Source organism: Ptychodera flava, chromosome 15, assembly GCF_041260155.1.
Source record: "Ptychodera flava strain L36383 chromosome 15, AS_Pfla_20210202, whole genome shotgun sequence".
Taxonomy (NCBI): Eukaryota; Metazoa; Hemichordata; class Enteropneusta; family Ptychoderidae; genus Ptychodera; species Ptychodera flava.
Window position 1 is genome coordinate 39,892,139 of NC_091942.1, and position 18,941 is coordinate 39,911,079.

Here is an 18,941-nt window from a genome sequence, read left to right on the forward strand (position 1 = left end):
ATCCCGTCAAATCAACCGTAAGGCGCTCTGCGTGTTGCTTCGCGATGTCGGTGTGTTGCACTTGCAACAAAGGGAGGGAGAGAGAGAAAACCCCGATATCCGGATCAGCCAGCGATCTACCTCAAATGTTAAAATGGCAATTTCGCAGCTTAAATTTTATCGAAACTTAGCGACATATTTTATTTGGCACGAGACTAGATGCGAACAGACGGTTTTTGACTACGTGTGACGGCGACATCGGGTTTGGGATATAGTTCCGCTGCAATTCCGAGGTCAAGACAGGACAACCCTAGATCTCCTCTGATTGGTCGTAAGATCCGAAAATATCGCGACAAATATTGGTTATTTTGACTATCTGCTGATGTTTTTTGACGGTAGTGTAGTTATTAAATGTTGTAGTGTTGTACTGTTATGGTAGCGACGTTATTTTTTTAACTTATCAGATACATGGCTGAACTTAAACCGTGGATACGTTTCCTCATAGATTTTGCCGTCGAGCTTCGCGAAAACCCGCCCACTTTGTGCAGTTTGCTTTTAAATTAGACAAGTTCTTGTCTCGTTTATTCGGTAAGTTTTACTGGAATTTGGGCCGCGTAATAACCGTTTCAACATCTGGTGCTGCTCGCTCGTTGGGGCGGTCCGGGCCTGGGTTTCAACTCTGTCTTTTTTCTAGTTCAACACACGGGCCTCGCGAGGCACTGTGTCAGGGGACATGTGAAATCGACTTTTCTCTGTTGAACGTGAGACTGACTGCGGAGAGGGCGTTGAACTCCTCAACCCTGCAACACTAATTTGTATCACCGATGTCTACAATACTACGCACGAAGTCTGCTGCATTAGTGCATTGCCAGTGTTTAGTAGCGATATACGTTGAATAGTCTCAATTAATTACTTGTAGTCTACATTCTGTTTAAACGCCCCGACTCTTTGGATACTGCCTTCATGACAGTCACAATACTGTGAATGCTTCAGCATCCTTCTTCAGAAATAAATGAATGAAACCCTACAATGATTATTATCTTTGCGTTCAGCCGGCCTCCCCGCCCCGCGTTGTCAGGTGGCCTGTCTTCTTCAGCGTATTTATTGTTTGGCAATATAACACTTTCATTTGTTTTTTGTTCTAAACGGGATAAACGCCAGTCACACCTATAACATCGTTAACAGTTGTCAAATATCAAATGTGTGAAAGCAACTTATTGACTTCCACACTCCCGTGCGCCACTCTCCCTTTTTAGCAGATGCGTGGGTCCGTCAAACAGCGTACGATCTGATGAATGAGTTTTTTCGGTTCTTTCTTTCCGATTTTCCAAAGACACGTCGACTTTCTCTTCCGTGTTTGAGCGAAACGAACGTCGGCTTCATTCGGAAATGGTCGGCTATTACGTTAGTCCAATGGTAAGCTATACCCGACGTGAACGTCGGAATAATTCGGACTGTAGTCGGGAAAGCAAGGTTGACCTTGAAAGAGATTCCCAGTATACACGTTCGCTGCGCTGATGCGGTACTACTACACTGACAGCAACAAGTTCACCGATTGCATTGTCTGAACTGTTCATGCCGGGCAGTTATTGTTGTTCAGTGAGACGCATCGGCTTTACCCGAAACGGCAGCATATTGCGGTGGTTGTGCGGGACCCTTCATTGATATTTCAGATTTCGTCACCATTTGTCATTTGTTTGTCGTAACATATCAACTTAAAGCAAGTCCCGTTCCGTTGTTATCAGAATATTTAGCTTGCCTTATGTCTGATCGAGAGGAAGCGTTCAAACAATACACTTCCTTTGGTCGTAAGATAGTCCAGAAGGCCGTGTTTGGGTCACTATTTCAGATAAAATAAATATGTATCGGAGCGTATTTGCGAGGGAATCTAATAAAAACGCACATGGGATTCGGAAACGACCAGGAGCAGACAGAGAAAGACATCTAAAATAAATCACTACATAGACGGTGAAGCGTCATTCAACATGATGAAATCAAATGCAAGTTCAGGGAGATCGGACACAGAAAAGCCCTTCACAGTATACCGGTACATGTATAAATTGCTTGAAACCTCCGGAAATTGAGCAAAAATTCAAATAAAATGCTGAGTGGTACATATCAGAAAGCCATTTTATTGCAAAGTAAAAACGTAGCAAGACTACAGATCGTAGCTGTATGGCATAAATTCCGCAAATGTAGGAATCGGGAGCATGTCAGCGTTCGAATTTTGCCCTAATAATGACATTACCCTGAAAACTGACGCTAAATACTTGTCATAGGCAAAGGATACGTATTAAACATGTTTGTCTACTGTTGATATCAGTCAGCTGGCAGCATTACAGCATGAGCGATCATGATTTTGATCAGTTTGCCGCTGCGGCATTTTGCAGAGCTTGTCAAAATGCATAGAATCAGTAAATTATTTGAATGGCTCTCGACCAGATCCGTAAATAAATTTCAAGGCAGTCACGCTAGCTGGTATGTTAAATTTCTCAATCATACTTGGAAAACTACAATGCAAACAACGTAAAAAAACACTAATTTCCAATTAGAAAATGAAAAATATTTCGAGGTTATTTTGTAAAACACTCACATTTTTCTGTTTGCTCAACGTTTAAAACCTGGAGCATACCTACCTTGTTCTGTAAAATCTTGAATTGCTTCAGTTAATATTTTATTGAAAATTTTATTTAACATTTTATTGAGCGAAAATGTAGAGATTGCAGTAAAATATTGCTACAAGTTTCACCACTTTGACCTTTGATCTTTTGTTTTGAAATTTGAGACCCTTCAATGAGTGTTGAACGTCTGCGTCTAAAAATAACCAGCACGTCGCTCCAACTATCGCGCAAAGTAGGAAAAAAATCAGGCTGGTTTTCATAAACTGCAGCACAGCCGTCACCCCTCCCAGCTTTCTAATTCCCGCGGACTTACCGCGGATGTTTTAATGCAGCAGAGATACCTCGATCATTAGAGCAAAAGGGACTGAAATAAAGGTGTGAATGGCCCAACTCCAGCCTGCGGTAATGAGTTCGTCATGAATATTCACGGAACCTGAGGTGCGGTAATCACCAAGGTAAACGGATAAGTGGGATACCCCGGAATCCGCGCGAGGTACCACCTGTTTGAAAATGACCTCCTCCCTTAAAGGGAAACCTAAGTCCAGCAACTTTCACCGTTTATCCCTTCCAAAATCACCCTTGAATAAAATGCAGTTCAAATTTGCAACATAATTGCACGCGCCGACGACTACGGAGCGACGAAAAGAGACGTTGAAGTAGACAACATTTATGAAAATGAGCTTGGAATCCTATGCGTGCGAAAGGGCTCATGGGAGGAGCGTGTGTGACGTCATCGACGATACACGAACGATTGTGCTAGCTTACCAAAGCATTGGAGTCTATGACCTGTAGCTGTAGTAGTGCAGTTCTGCACGTTACAACTTTTTAATGCTCAGTAGCATAAAAAATGATTAACTGTTGTTCTGTTGAGTGCAAAAATGACTCAATGAAGAACAAAACAGAGTCAATTTTTACCGTCTTCCCACAGAACAGCTTTTTCAAAGACAGTGGCTAAAGAAAGTCAGGCGGGAATTTAAAATCTGTAAAAGATACAAAGTTATGTTCTGCTTCTTTCATGGATTGTGTTATAGGGGATTTCGGGACTCTGATACAGATACAAGACGATACTACACAATGCGGTTTGTATCTTGACATGCTGAGTCAGCCTACTATCGCCGGTTTTAACCAGATAAATATAAATATTGGCTCGATTTCAGGGCCCTAATATCCCAAGACGAAACTACACAAAGCCTCTCTTATCTCGACAGCCCTTTGTGAAATCACCAATATATATCGATAAATATAGGCAATTTCAGGACCATACCTGGTAATATTGATATTACAAGATACTGGAATGACTTCTTGCCTATTGTTTCTCGGCACGCCGGGTCTGAGAAATTGCCGACATTTACCCGATAAATATCAGCAATTGCGCCGGGACTCTAATATCGATACCAAACGATACTAGATTTACTTGCACTGTATGGTGTTGGCACGCCGGGTCTGCGAAATCAACGATATTAATCCGATAAATATCGGTGACTTCGGACTTTAACTATAATACTAGACGATACTTTGTCAAATCGTGGGTAAATATCCGATGTATATCGGAGATTTCACCACCTAAAAGATCTGGCCACCTGACTACCTCTGTCCGACTCTAAGTTCAAAAATAGCATCCATGGCCGGCAGTCAAGAATACTGCATGTTTTACATTTTTTATCACATTTATTCATGCACGAAATACACTTTGTACATGGAAAGCATTTTTTCATTAAATGTCCACACGCGAACTTTCATACACTACTGTCGGGACTTTGTCAAGAGGGCCGATGGATATCATCGGGAGTTTGGGTGGGCCTTGCACGAAATACATTCTTTACATGTAATACATTTTTACTTGACGATCGGGACTTGGACAGAGGACCAATAAGACATATCATCGGGAGTTTTGGCTGGTCTTGTATGAAATACATTCTTTACAACAATAGACGATACTGTTTTTTCAAATCGCGGGTAAATATCCAATATTGATTTGATCACTTAACAGATCTGAATAAGTCAGACTTTCTCAGTTCGACCTAGCTGTGATATCGCAGCGGTACTTGCGGTGTGTATCGAATGCGCTCAGGTCATTGGGGTCATCGCCACAGTCCCCCAATGACCCGAGCGCGTTTGATACACGCTACAAGTACCGCTGCGATGTCACAGCTAAGTTCGACCCCAACTTCGGAAAATAGACGACACTATAGAATTGTCAAATCGCGAATAAATATTTTCCGATACATATCAGAGATTTCGCAACAAAAGATCGGGCCAAGCTCGACTTACATGGTAACACATACAATCAGTCAATCATTCTGTATCATTCACAAAGTAATCAAAAATTAATTTTGAGCGGCTGACAAAGACAACTCTGTTTTAGAAACATAGCGTTTAAGGATTGCAGGGTCACTTTGTGTCTTCCATCCAGTTCGGGGTCTGTACAAGCGCACAGTGACTCCCTCCGCGGAATCATACACAGAATGCAAACAACCAAAATATGAACGATGTGTGGAGATGCTTTCCCATTATTACATATCTTGGTTCAAATTAGTATGGTTTGATTTCAATCGGGGAAAAGTAATACTAGATGTCAGAAATATCGCTGTCCGAACTCTCCATAGTTGTCTTACAAATGCGCTGAACTGTTCACAGTACTCCTCCAGCTTCAAGCTCCAATCTTCTGTATCGCCGATGACGTCACGCACGCTTCTCCCATGAGCCCTTTCGTGCCAATGGAATTCCAAGCTCATTATCATAAATGTCGTCTACTTCAACTTCTCTTTTCGTCGCGCCGTAGTCGTCAGCGCGTGCAATTATGTTGCAAATTTGAACTGCATTTTATTCAAAGGTGGACTTAGGTTTCCCTTTTATCAGACTTAATATCAACCTAGCAAAACACAATCAATCAAATTCACTGATATTTCTACCATTCTCTGCCCCCCCGGCCATTTGAATGTATGCATTTATAGTGTTATCTATTTGCTTGTAAATTTTATTTCTTAGGAATAATGTTTCTATATTTTCAGATGTTGATGAGTGTGCCAGTAATCCTTGTCTCAATGGAGGTACCTGTCATAATGGACAAAATCAATACAGCTGTCAATGTTTACCAGGCTGGCAGGGTATCAACTGTGAAAGAGGTCAGTATAGAATACTAGCTGCCATATCTTGCAGTAGGAGGAGCTAATATCAGTCTGACAGTCATAGTGAATGGAATGGAAAGGATATACATAGCTAATATCAGTCTGACTGTCATAGTGAATGGATTAGAAAGGATATAGATAGCTAATATCAGTCTGACAGTCATAGTGAATGGAATGGAAAGGATATAGATAGCTAATATCAGTCTGACAGTCATAGTGAATGGAATGGAAAGGATGTAGATAGCTAATATCAGTCTGACAGTCATAGTGAATGGAATGGAAAGGATGTAGATTGCTAATATCAGTCTGACAGTCATAGTGAATGGAATGGAAGGATGTAGATTGCTAATATCAGTCTGACAGTCAAAGTGAATGGAATGGAAAGGATGTAGATAGCTAATATCAGTCTGACAGTCATAGTGAATGGAATGGAAAGGATGTAGATAGCTAATATCAGTCTGACAGTCATAGTGAATGGAATGGAAAGGATGTAGATAGCTAATATCAGTCTGACAGTCATAGTGAATGGAATGGAAAGGATATAGATAGCTAATATCAGTCTGACAGTCATAGTGAATGGAATGGAAAGGATATAGATAGCTAATATCAGTCTGACAGTCATAGTGAATGGAATGGAAAGGATATAGATAGCTAATATCAGTCTGACAGTCATAGTGAATGGAATGGAAAGGATATAGATAGCTAATATCAGTCTGACAGTCATAGTGAATGGAATGGAAAGGATATAGAATATCAGTCTGACAGTCATAGTGAATGGAATGGAAAGGATATAGATAGCTAATATCAGTCTGACAGTCATAGTGAATGGAATGGAAAGGATATAGATGGCTAATATCAGTCTGACAGTCATAGTGAATGGAATGGAAAGGATATAGATAGCTAATATCAGTCTGACAGTCATAGTGAATGGAATGGAAAGGATATAGATAGCTAATATCAGTCTGACAGTCATAGTGAATGGAATGGAAAGGATATAGAATATCAGTCTGACAGTCATAGTGAATGGATTAGAAAGGATATAGATAGCTAATATCAGTCTGACAGTCATAGTGAATGGAATGGAAAGGATATAGATAGCTTATATCAGTCTGACAGTCATAGTGAATGGAATGGAAAGGATATAGATAGCTAATATCAGTCTGACAGTCATAGTGAATGGAATGGAAAGGATATAGATAGCTAATATCAGTCTGACAGTCATAGTGAATGGAATGGAAAGGATATAGATAGCTTATATCAGTCTGACAGTCATAGTGAATGGAATGGAAGGATATAGATAGCTTATATCAGTCTGACAGTCATAGTGAATGGATTGGAAAGGATATAGATAGCTTATATCAGTCTGACAGTCATAGTGAATGGAATGGAAAGGATATAGATAGCTAATATCAGTCTGACAGTCATAGTGAATGGAATGGAAAGGATATAGATAGCTAATATCAGTCTGACAGTCATAGTGAATGGAATGGAAAGGATATAGAATATCAGTCTGACAGTCATAGTGAATGGAATGGAAAGGATATAGATAGCTAATATCAGTCTGACAGTCATAGTGAATGGAATGGAAAGGACAGATACAGAGTAGAGTCAAATAAGATACACAATAGAAGGGAGAGAATTATTTACATTTAACTTGTTTTGTGTCCATTATTATTTGTTCCAGTGCAAGGATTAGAAGTCTTGCAATCTGTCAAGGCAGAATTGTATCATCAACAATGAAATTTTATGTTGGATTTACATGTTACAGGCTAGCCTGAAACATTTTATATTGAATTTTAGATGATCTGCCTATGTTTGATTTTGTCATTTGTAATATCATTAAACCATACGATAACACTTTAACTGAAATTCAAGTGCTTCAAATGAATTGGAACCCTAACAGTATAACTTAATTTATCTTTGAAATTAGATTTTTTCGAGATAAAAGTCTACGCTACAGTAACAGATTAAGGTTCAAAGGCAACATCAAGATTTGTTGCAAAACTTGATTTTGTCTTTAAGGTAGAACGTGCCTTGAGGACAGATATTCTGACTCTCAGACTTTTACAAAACTTTTTAGTCTACCATTAGTGAAGGCTTATTTAAAGCTTATGAAGAGATAAAAGTTTTTATTCTCTTTTGTGAAAATCTTGAAAACGGTTGAGTTACATCAGATCAATGATTTGTGTTCTTGATTTCAAAAATGAATGGTTTAAATTTTCTTAGAAAATTTGCACAAAAGTGTAAGTTTTTTAATTTTAAGGTGCATACTACCTTAATTGATCTTTCAAAAGCACTGTGATGATTAGATAGTTGTGAAATCCTTCCTGTTTTGTTTTCTTCAGATATTGATGAGTGTGAAAGTGTACCTTGTTTAAATGGTGCAACATGTATCAATGAACAAAACCAATTCAGTTGTAACTGTGGACCTGGATGGCAAGGCGAGAACTGTGGTGTTGGTAAGAACATGTTGATCAGATGATTAAGTGGTTTTCAGTATTAAACCTTACCTTACTTAACTGTGACATTGTTAACATAACATCTTGAAGACTCCAGTGTATGTAGCTAGTTGTCAAATGTCTCTGTCAAAAGCTAATCCTGCAAAATTCATATGTCACCATCAGGGGATACCAGTCAGGCATAATATCCTGTATGTTACATTTTAACAAAGACTTGAATGTTTGAAGGCCCAGAAAACAGACATACTATAAACATGACTTTTACTCACTAAATGTACCATAATTAATGTACCATGCTAAGTACTAGATGAAAGAACCAGTAATTTTTGGCTGAATACCACTTTTTACTAACTTGGCAGATTGGTAACTAGTATTTCTGGGCAGATTAGGGTTGATGTTCAATATGTATTTACTGCTAATGAGAAAAGTGAAATCATGTTGGCAGGATATGAAATGAACATATAGGCCAATCTATGAAAAATGCATTTTATTTCCCATATCTTACCGAAAATACTCAAACAAGAGAAAGACAATTGAAAAAACATTGCACCTGATTTCTGCTAGCTGACTACATAAACTGAGCAGACAATGTTTACAGTTGTCATTAGCGTCAAAAAGCACATTTGAAGTCATTTGAAGTATACATTTTTTATTAGAAGATGGGCAACCAGAATGTTAGAGCACTAACCTGATATGATAGGATGTGTATGGGTCAGTCCTTGAAAAGACAGCTGAACTTCTGTGCATCAGTAATTTAAGATTTCAGGCAAACCTGGAAATCTCTCTGTGTACTCATGCCTTTCTCAGGGCCCCCTTTTTCCTTTATGTAATGATTTTACTTGATGATTCTCTCATAATATCTTTTTGGTCACATCAATTTCAAGGCAACACCCATGTTCAACATACATACCCCGGTACTTACAGCATGATTTACAGGATGTTCTGTTAAATATAAGAGAGCAGTTTCTTAGACCAAATAAATATACCCATTAGTTTGTACAGTATTCATCATCAAGCACACGTCAAAAAAACCAAAGTCACATGCAAAGCAGTGGATGTAATGTTACAGACACCATAGAGTTAGAGGGTCAGATCAAGATAAGGCCAGACTTCAACATCCCTAAAATACAAACAACACATCATATGGAGAATTGATTTTATTTCATGAATTATTCATGAATATTGCTGGTATTCATATGTAAAATATGATATACTGTAGTTCATTCACCCTGCTTCAATTCTGTCTTTTGCCTCCAAAAAAAGAAAGGCGTTCTCAGACATACTGATCAAGAGCATCCATCCATTAGCTGGCCAATTAACCTAAAAGCATATTTTTTTCAAAGTTATTAAAATTACATGTCATCTGTAAATTTTTTTACGCATGAGAGACACGCAAGACTTCACTGAGGAATCTCTAATGTATAATTAGAAATCAGAATAGATCATGAGATGTATTTACATTGCCATGCCTTCCTGCCTTTCTGAAATCCTTTCCAAACCTGATATGGAGTGGTTCTACAATGCCACGCAATTCTGTAATGTGTGTTTGTCTATGTAGAAATCATGAACAACTTTGCAATATCTGCACACACACCACTTTAAGATGATCAACTGCTCCCTTGATGCAAGTTATCATTTTCAATGGTTAAATTTGTGGCGTCCAACTTGTTGTGCATTCCAAACAGCTGACTTTTTATTCTTTTGATTTCTTTCAGATGTGAATGAATGTGCCAGTAATCCCTGTGTCAATGGTGGAACATGTAACAACTTAGAGAATAGATACACTTGTACATGTCAGCAAGGCTATGCTGGTATCAATTGCCAAACCAGTAAGTATTATCATAATTTTAGGGTAGAATTGCAATACTGAAAATTAATTACCTTTATTTACATATTGTATTACCTTACTTCATATATTTGATTTTTTACATGCGAGAATGGAAAATTCTTTTCCGGACAGACTTTGAATTCCTTTTTTTGAAAATTTAGTGAATTGACCAGACATTGCATAGATTTTATCATTTAATGAGCAGGGTGAATTTTTATGATATGTTAGTGCTTTTTCAACCTCTCTCATGCATATTGCACTCTAAGGGAATATTTCTATCCGACTTAATCCTCTCAGCATATTCCCCTGTTACAGTTCACCTTTTCCAGTGAAAACAATAAATTGGGCCAAACCATGGTGGTGAAAAGGTTATACCATATACAGATAGTCAATGAATAATAAATGACAGTGCCAGCTAGAATTAAGTTGATAAAATAATACACATGATCTTAGCCAAAAGGAACAATTTGACCCTGTAATTTATTTTTTTTTTTATTTACATATTTATTCAACTTCAATAATTTTTCACTACACATCAAAAGAAAAAGACATCCTAACTTACAGTGTATGAAATGAAATATTTAACATATTACATCGCGTAAAAGCTTGAAATTTTGTGCTTGAGCTCTCTGTAATAGCTCACTTTTAATCACTACAGTAGATGGAATAGAATACTTCAAATTACAGGTGTTGTATTTATGTATAGCCCATTTTCCTATTAAAATAATCAAGTTTACTAATTTATCTTTTTTCCTTTTCATTTCAATTCCTCCTACAATTATTTTATAATTCAGTAACAATTTGAAACCCAATACTTTTTCCAAGATATTTTCAACATATTTCCATATATTCTTAGCAACTATACAATCCCAATATCTATGTTTATATGTATCCCACACTTTACATGAATCACACAAAGGAGAATTTCTAATCTTCCATTGAAATAACTTCATAGCATTTGGCACTCTGCGTATCATAAATTTCCAATGAAATGAGTGTAATTTTGTTTCTGGAGTGATTTTCTTAGCTAACGTCCACAGTTTACTTTCATCAAAATTACAATTACATTCCATTTCCCAAACTGAAATTGCACTTGTTTTGATCATTTTACAAGTGGAACAATTTGACCCTGTAATTTATCAGAATCATCCAAAAGTGTTATTAATAAGGTTAAAATATTTTTTAATTTGATTTAAAATAGATGAACGTAGAATATTGTATTATTACACCTCTCCTGTCATTTGATTATCATGATTGGCACTAAGACTTAGTCTTGTGACCTGTTGAAATAGAGTGATATAACGTGATTAGGAGAGTCTTTCATGATCAGCGAGGTGATCTTGACTGCTGCAACCTAATAGTACAGTTAATGTGTGAGTTATGACATACTGTACAACCAGCTACAAGTAATTCTTTGTCCATTCTTAGAAATGAAAAGCAATTTTAGGTTGGTGATATGAAAAATTGAGTTGGTCACAGCAGCGTCTCTGCCTATGACTACTTTCTATGCTTTGACTACAACAGTGTATCCTTGGATAGGTTTGGACACCAAAGATTTTATTCAATGTGATATACCAAGTGAAAGATCACCACTTGTTATGTAACATTAGAACTGTCTTGTTATTGTTTAAGTGATAGTGTTTAGGTACTCAAATACTCAGAAATATTTGTTAACAGAATACATGGGAAAAAAGCTTTGTATTCAGCATTGTTATCATTGAACTTTGCAATGATATTTCCTTTGATGAAACAATGGTTTCTCTTCCAACTACCGATCTGTTAGTATCCTATGTTAATTGAAGTAAATGTAATCTACTTGTTAGAAGAAATACGTCCACGGTGACAGTCTGCTGTCATAGAGCAAAATGAGATTTGCACTATCCATGCTTGTCGTCCTCAAATTAAAGTTGTTGCAAGTTTCAAAATCTTGTAATGTGAGCCACACAAATTCTGTGAGTGTCTGAATTATAACATCTCCCAAAATGCAAATTTACATGTAAGTCTTGAAGATTTTCTTTTGTTTTCAATTTATCCTAATAATGCTATATCAGTCCAAAGAGACATTGGAGAGTCAGCCATTATTTAAACCGTACAGCAATATTACTTAATTTATATCATGTAAGCTTAGCCTACTGTATCTTTTATATCTTATTATGTTATCATTCAATTTTTGTTCCTCCATAGATATCAATGAGTGCGCCAGTTTTCCTTGTATGAATGGTGGTACATGCATTGATGGAATTAATCAGTATCAATGTGTATGCAGACCTGGCTTTGCAGGGGTCAGATGTGATCTGGGTAAGTACCAAGTATCATATGGGTCTCTGTCAACAGTTTTGTAATTGTAGAGTGCGACAAAGTCATAATGACAGAAAACTATGTACATTATAGCAGTGTTTGGGCTACCGCTTGTCAGATGGCAAAATGGCGAAGTGATTGACTCATTGGCGACTCAGACGGTCAAAGCAATCGCCAGGCTGGTGACTCGAAATTGTTAACGTTCATTCACTACATTCTACCATATTCTCTATAGTTCTCAGTTTTCCGATGTTCTGTTGCATTGCGGTAAATTTTTTTACTTCTTGGGGAGTATTTTGCCATAAACTTTGTATGCAAGTGGGTTTTTATTTGTGTAAAATGTATCAAAAATGTGTACGTTTCCATAAAGTTACTGCGGAGTCCGTACAGCTGAAGTGAGTTGGATCATGGAAACAGTCTTTTCCATAAAAGTTGGGATTAAAATTTCCTTTGATGGGCATGTTAAAAAACAATAAGCTGGGGGTCTTCAGCATCAACGTCTCTCAGTTGTTGATCTGCCTTGCCATGCAATTCTGCAGCCATGTGCAGGTTCCATGCCATGGTGTATATTCATTTAGCAGTATAAAGATTCAAGTTCACAGAAAAGACTCTATTACTACAGACTAAGTACAGTCAGTACAGCTTGACAAAAAAGCAGACTGTGGTCAAAGTCCAATGGAACCTCAGGAATGCCACCAGGCAGACTCTAGATCGTCACCCGGGCTGTAAACAGTGTACGGTGTACCCCAATGACATGCAACCATAACAAATACACTTAACCAGTTAACAGTATCGTGTTTATGTGAGAATTTCCTGCCTGTCTAGAACCCTTATCCATATAAAACTTGCATGTAATTAATGATTGGCACAACGCTTTGTGATGTGAAGATTCAATGTTGCTTGCAATATGATGAACCAAATTGTGGCATAACAGTGAAGTGAACTTTTTTACTTGCAAACAGGTGCAGAAATTCTTGACATTACATTTCAAGAGACAAAATGAGAATAATTCAGCAATACACAGAACAAATATCGCTCTGACTGAGATTCAGAGACGATGTATGATTTTCATTGGAACTTAACACGAGCTTAATATCAAACATAAAAAATGCATCCTAATTTCAAATTTTTGAAAGCTGTTCTCAAGAAATCATCTCATTAAACCTCATTATCTATAAAGGTCATTAGTGCAACAAAGAGAACATTCTCGACTTCAGAACACACACACAACCAACAGATACATTCCAGTTCATGCAACCAAACGGCAACATTCAAGGGCCTTGTTAAACGCGAAACATTCGATACATTAGAACAATCATGCAACAACAAGACAATACAAAATACAAGATATTTTCGAGATAAAAGTAATGAAATGCGAGAAAAACGATTCTACATCTTGTTTAATTATTACTAACTTTTTGAACAGTCAGATGACATTTTATGTTATTAAATTTTCATTGAATTACTTTCAAAACCTTGGAAACGTAAAAAGGAAAAGGGAACCAAAACATTTCAGGTCCCCTATATGCAGATCATAAATTTTCAAGTGCCCCTCTACAATCTCCCAAAATTTTCAACTCCACCCTGAATTTCTCCGCCCCTCACCATTATTTGTTCGCGTAGTTTAATCGAATACGTCAGAAACAGAAATATAAGCATTATGATTATGCCAAACTTCATAAAACCTACAACAGCCACATCTCAAATTCAAAATGAACATACACAAACACAGCCTGGCTGAACATTTGACATTCTAGCTTCCCTACTTGAACAAACTGAACTTCAGTGAAGCAACTTGATTGGTAACACGTACAATCATTCAATCAGTGCATACATTTCACCAATCGAAAATAAATTTTTAGAGACGGATGAAGACAACTCTGTTCTTGAAAGGTAGCATCAAAGGATTGCAGTGTCCCATTAGTCTTGTCACCCCATAGGGCAGGAAACAAGATCAGGGTACATCTCGCCATGGCAAATCAACACTTTACATAAAACAGCCAAAGATAACATACAGTTACAATATACACAATATCATGGGCAATCTTCAAACAACTAAGATATGAACGATGTGTGGAGTTGCTGTTTCTTATTACATGTCACCAATTGTGTCTGCTGTCAAATTGATCTTCCCTGCACAGACCTTTGTTCCTGCCAAGGCAGCGATAACTGTGGCAACTCTTTTACTCATGACAATGCTGGTGAAGAAGAGGATGATGAATTTCTAAAATTACTAGATTTACTCAAAATGAGTGACACTGTATTGCCATGAATGATTGGGATCATGAATCATGACATTACTTTGATTGCAGCGTACTCTGACACATTGTTTTGACTAAAGAGTCACTTTTCAACAACTACAAATGTCGTTCATGTGGATCTTTCTTGAGTGTATGTTTGTACTTGATAGTAATTGGTGATATTTTCCTAACACGTCTTTACGAAATAATGTTGGCATTCAAATCATTTACCATATATGTTAAAATCAATATATCTATATATATATATATATAATATATATATATATATATATATATATATATATATATATATATATATATATATATATATATATATATATATATATATATATATATATATATATATATATATATATATATATATATATATACACAAAATGTATACAATGTGCCCTCCCGGTTATCACCATAATGGCTTTATGGCAACCTCTGAACTTGGGCACAGAGAGTACGGTTACACATTGTTGAGGATTGAAAATATGGACTCACCAGAGTGCTCTAACGGCAATACGTACCATGAGCGAAGCATAGTGCCAACAGTGAACGCCCCTTATATTATGCAAGAGGCTGCCCAACAATCTCAGAGTGCTCTAACTACTATTAAAGCAGTGAGCGAAATACACAAAATGTATACAATGTGCCCTCCCGGTTATCACCATAATGGCTTTATGGCAATCTCTGAACTTTGGCACAGAGAGTACGGTCACACATTGAATGTATGAACATATATAGTGTATGTAAGTTTCCATATGCTGATATGCTGTGAATGGCTATATTATACTCCAAACAAAAGGCATGTTTTGAGAAACAGCCTCTGACCTATAAAAGCTAGACACCGGTATTGGATAATATTGGAAACAAGAAGAGGTGTTCATATGTTTTAAAGCATACATTAAACAAAAAAGGAATCATTTTCAGAACTCATTTAAGCTGTTTGTTCTCCACTGATGTTCCATAGTATGCACTTTTTTCACATCATAATGCTTGTGGTTGCATTGATACTTTTGTAGAAATTCAAAAGGGGAAAATATTTTTTTCAATAGAAACCAAATATTTCTGAGTGAAATCACTAAATATATCGTTTGATATCAATTTTGTGTTTTACATGCAAATACCATTCATTTGATATATCACTATAGTTAACAATGAATGTTCTGATTTTATATCCCATTTATTCAAATTGCTTACCCGTGTAATTAACCCTTTGAACCCGGCTTGGACATAAATGTCCGATGATGTCATAGAGTACCAGGGGGTCAGGGTGCAAAGGGTTAAAGGGTACGGCCTTACTTGATAGCTCAAAGTTGTCAATTTTCTTCAAGTAGAGATAATAAACTTTCAAATGACATATGATGTGGCTGTATGATGTGGCTATATGTGTTAAAATTTTTAAAATATTGTTATTATATTTTTTTCAATATAAATATGAAAATATTTCAGTATAATAAATTTAAATACCTTTCATTTGATATATCACTCGATAGTTTAAAAGTATGTTTAGAGAAGTTAACTATAAATTTTTAATATTATATCACATTTATGCTAATTGGGTATCCGTGTGAATTATGCAAATTAGGGGGTATGGCCCCACTTGGCAGCTCCACATCATCAATTTTCTTGAAGTGTAGAAGTAATAAACTTTCGACTGATGTATGATCAGGCTGTATGATGTCAGAGTGACATTTTTGATGATTCCAGTTCAAAGAAAACTAAAAAGTGTTAGAATGATGCCCCAAAGCCTGCTTACTTTTGAAAAATGTATTAACTGCATACATAAAAATGACGTCATACTCTGTGAAATACTGTAAGGATGCATTTAATAGTACCCTCATATTTCATATGAAAAAAAGAAAAAAAATGGTGTGAGAGTTTACAGTTTCCTCTGCAAGAAATATTAATAACAGGTGGAAAAGAATACTTTTTAGATTATTTGACATGAGACCCATGCACTGTCTATGTTCTAAACTTTCAGAAATCAATGAGTGTGAAAGCAATCCATGTCTTAACAACGCAGTGTGTAACAACCAACAGAATAAATACCAATGTATTTGTATGCCAGGATGGACTGGCAGCAATTGTGAAACAGGTAATAAATTGAATCTTTCTCACAAGAACATGGCGTTCAAGATAATATTCATTATAAAACATGAAGCAGCTTTATTCTTGCAACAAATTAGTCTCCAGGAGAGTGTTGACCCCAGATGGAGATCATTTTACAGATAAATTACCCTTTAACAGGTCTGCTTAAATTGTAATTTTGAACAACATTTTAATTCTGTAAGTGTTTGATGTTTGTATATACACAATATGTAACGCTGATGCCAGTATTGATATGAACATGTACATTGAAAGAGATGGGAAACTCAATGTCTTTTATTTTGGAAAAAAGTATTTTGTGCATATTACCAACCATAATTTCAAATGATTCTGATCGTTTTATTTGTTTGAAGAAATTGATGAATGTGAGAGTGATCCATGTCAGAATGGAGGAGTTTGTCTCAATATGCAAAATTACTACAGCTGTGAATGCCCAGATGGTTGGCAAGGTTACAACTGTGAAACAGGTATGTTTTTAGTCTATTTTAATGGGGATAGAAAAAACATTACCCACAGTATTTTACATAAAACCTATCAAAAACAGAATGAGCAAATACCACTCTTTGTCTCACTATAAGATAGACTTGACATAACAAATCTACAAACATTGTGATTCATGAAACAGGCATGTTTAATGAGAATCTGATATCAAAATAAAGTCTAAGTCTTTAAAATATCAGCAAACAGTACATCTAACATTGGCTCCACATTGAATGATTTCATATATGCCCATGATTACTTATATTCATAACTTGATTTACAGAATTTTGATTTGTTGCATAAATAACTAATCTGCTGTCAATGACTGGAAGTCATATATTTCTTTGTAACGGTTTCATCATTGTTGCGTTTGGTGTTGGAATATCCAAAATGTTTTTTCCCTCAGAGATCAATGAATGTTCAAGTAATCCGTGTCGCAATGGTGGTTCCTGTGAGGATACATTTAATGGTTACAATTGCCAATGCATTCCAGGTTATACAGGCACAAATTGTCAGTTAGGTAAGCACTTTACAATGTACATGTACTCTCACTCATTTGTATATAGTGCTGATGCTCTTAATTCTTATTTGGTCAATAAACCTGCATAACAAACAAGACTTGTCTTTGGTTTCAACTTCATGGCTGTCTTAAATTGAATGCACCTTTGTAAATGACACAAATGTAGTCAATGTGGACCTAAGAATTAATTCTCTTGCTGCCTTGATGCAATGGTCCATAGCCATTCTTCAGGTGTGTCATAACCATGCTTTACATCATTTTATTGTATCATATAAACTGATATGTCAGATGGACATATCAGTTTATAATAATTTATTCTTTATTATAATCTGATATGTCCATCTGGCAGAAGGATATAAGCATATGGCCATGATTTTTACATGGTACAAACAAACACAACCATTTTCTTTTATTTCACATTGAAAATGATTAAAAAATCCAGTTTTGTCAAGTATTGACTTCAAATACCTGCCTAACTATTCTTTAATGCCATATACATTGTTCATAATAGGTGCATTTTTCCAAAAGAGCAAATTGACTTCTGCATTGTCGTCTTTTTTCACAATTATATGATGTCCAGAAATATTAAATGTGTATTTGTTATATTTGATCTCAGATATTGATGAATGTGCTAGTAGTCCATGTAGAAATGGTGCATGTACTAATTTGGTGAACAGATACACATGTACATGTCCACAAGGCTGGACTGGTGTCAACTGTGATCTTGGTAAGTTTCCATGATGGTATAGAGCAGTGTGTGTATGTACTATGTACTGTGTGTTGGGTTATTGGGACTGCTTCAACTTATCATTGAGATTGATGGAAGGGTTTGAAACCACTTCACCCAAGGCAATAGTCATTTCACCAATTAAAAAGGGTTTACAAATAGCTGCTCTTACAGCATTTATTAATAATGCCAAAGATTCTGTTTGTTTGATTTTGACAATTTAGATGTTGATGAATGTGAAAATAATCCCTGTCAAAATGGAGGAACCTGCAACAACGGACAGAATTCCTACACCTGTTCATGTGTTCAAGGATGGACTGGTATTAACTGTAACCAAGGTAACGTCTAGTCTTAGATTAATCATAATTTTGTAGAATTACAAAGTTACAATATGATATTATCAGTATTTGACAAGAAGTGTATTTCATTGCAGATGCTAAAGGGGATATTCATATAAATCAACTCAGGTGGTGTTGCACTTAATCAATACACATTTTTCAAAGATGACATGACAACGCCCCATACTATATATTATCAAAAACC

General features: G+C 36.3%; 1 protein-coding gene across 1 annotated transcript in view; it reads left to right on the plus strand.

Moving 5' to 3' along the window:
- Positions 1 to 18,941, plus strand: part of LOC139152170 (fibropellin-1-like) — a 108,982-nt gene that overhangs the window by 22,739 nt on the left and 67,302 nt on the right. The window contains exons 15-23 of the mRNA XM_070725291.1: positions 5,612 to 5,725; positions 8,074 to 8,187; positions 9,903 to 10,016; positions 12,200 to 12,313; positions 16,547 to 16,660; positions 17,025 to 17,138; positions 17,558 to 17,671; positions 18,288 to 18,398; positions 18,623 to 18,736. Coding sequence (XP_070581392.1) covers positions 5,612 to 5,725; positions 8,074 to 8,187; positions 9,903 to 10,016; positions 12,200 to 12,313; positions 16,547 to 16,660; positions 17,025 to 17,138; positions 17,558 to 17,671; positions 18,288 to 18,398; positions 18,623 to 18,736 — 1,023 coding nt within the window. The remainder of the gene's footprint in view (positions 1 to 5,611; positions 5,726 to 8,073; positions 8,188 to 9,902; positions 10,017 to 12,199; positions 12,314 to 16,546; positions 16,661 to 17,024; positions 17,139 to 17,557; positions 17,672 to 18,287; positions 18,399 to 18,622; positions 18,737 to 18,941) is intronic.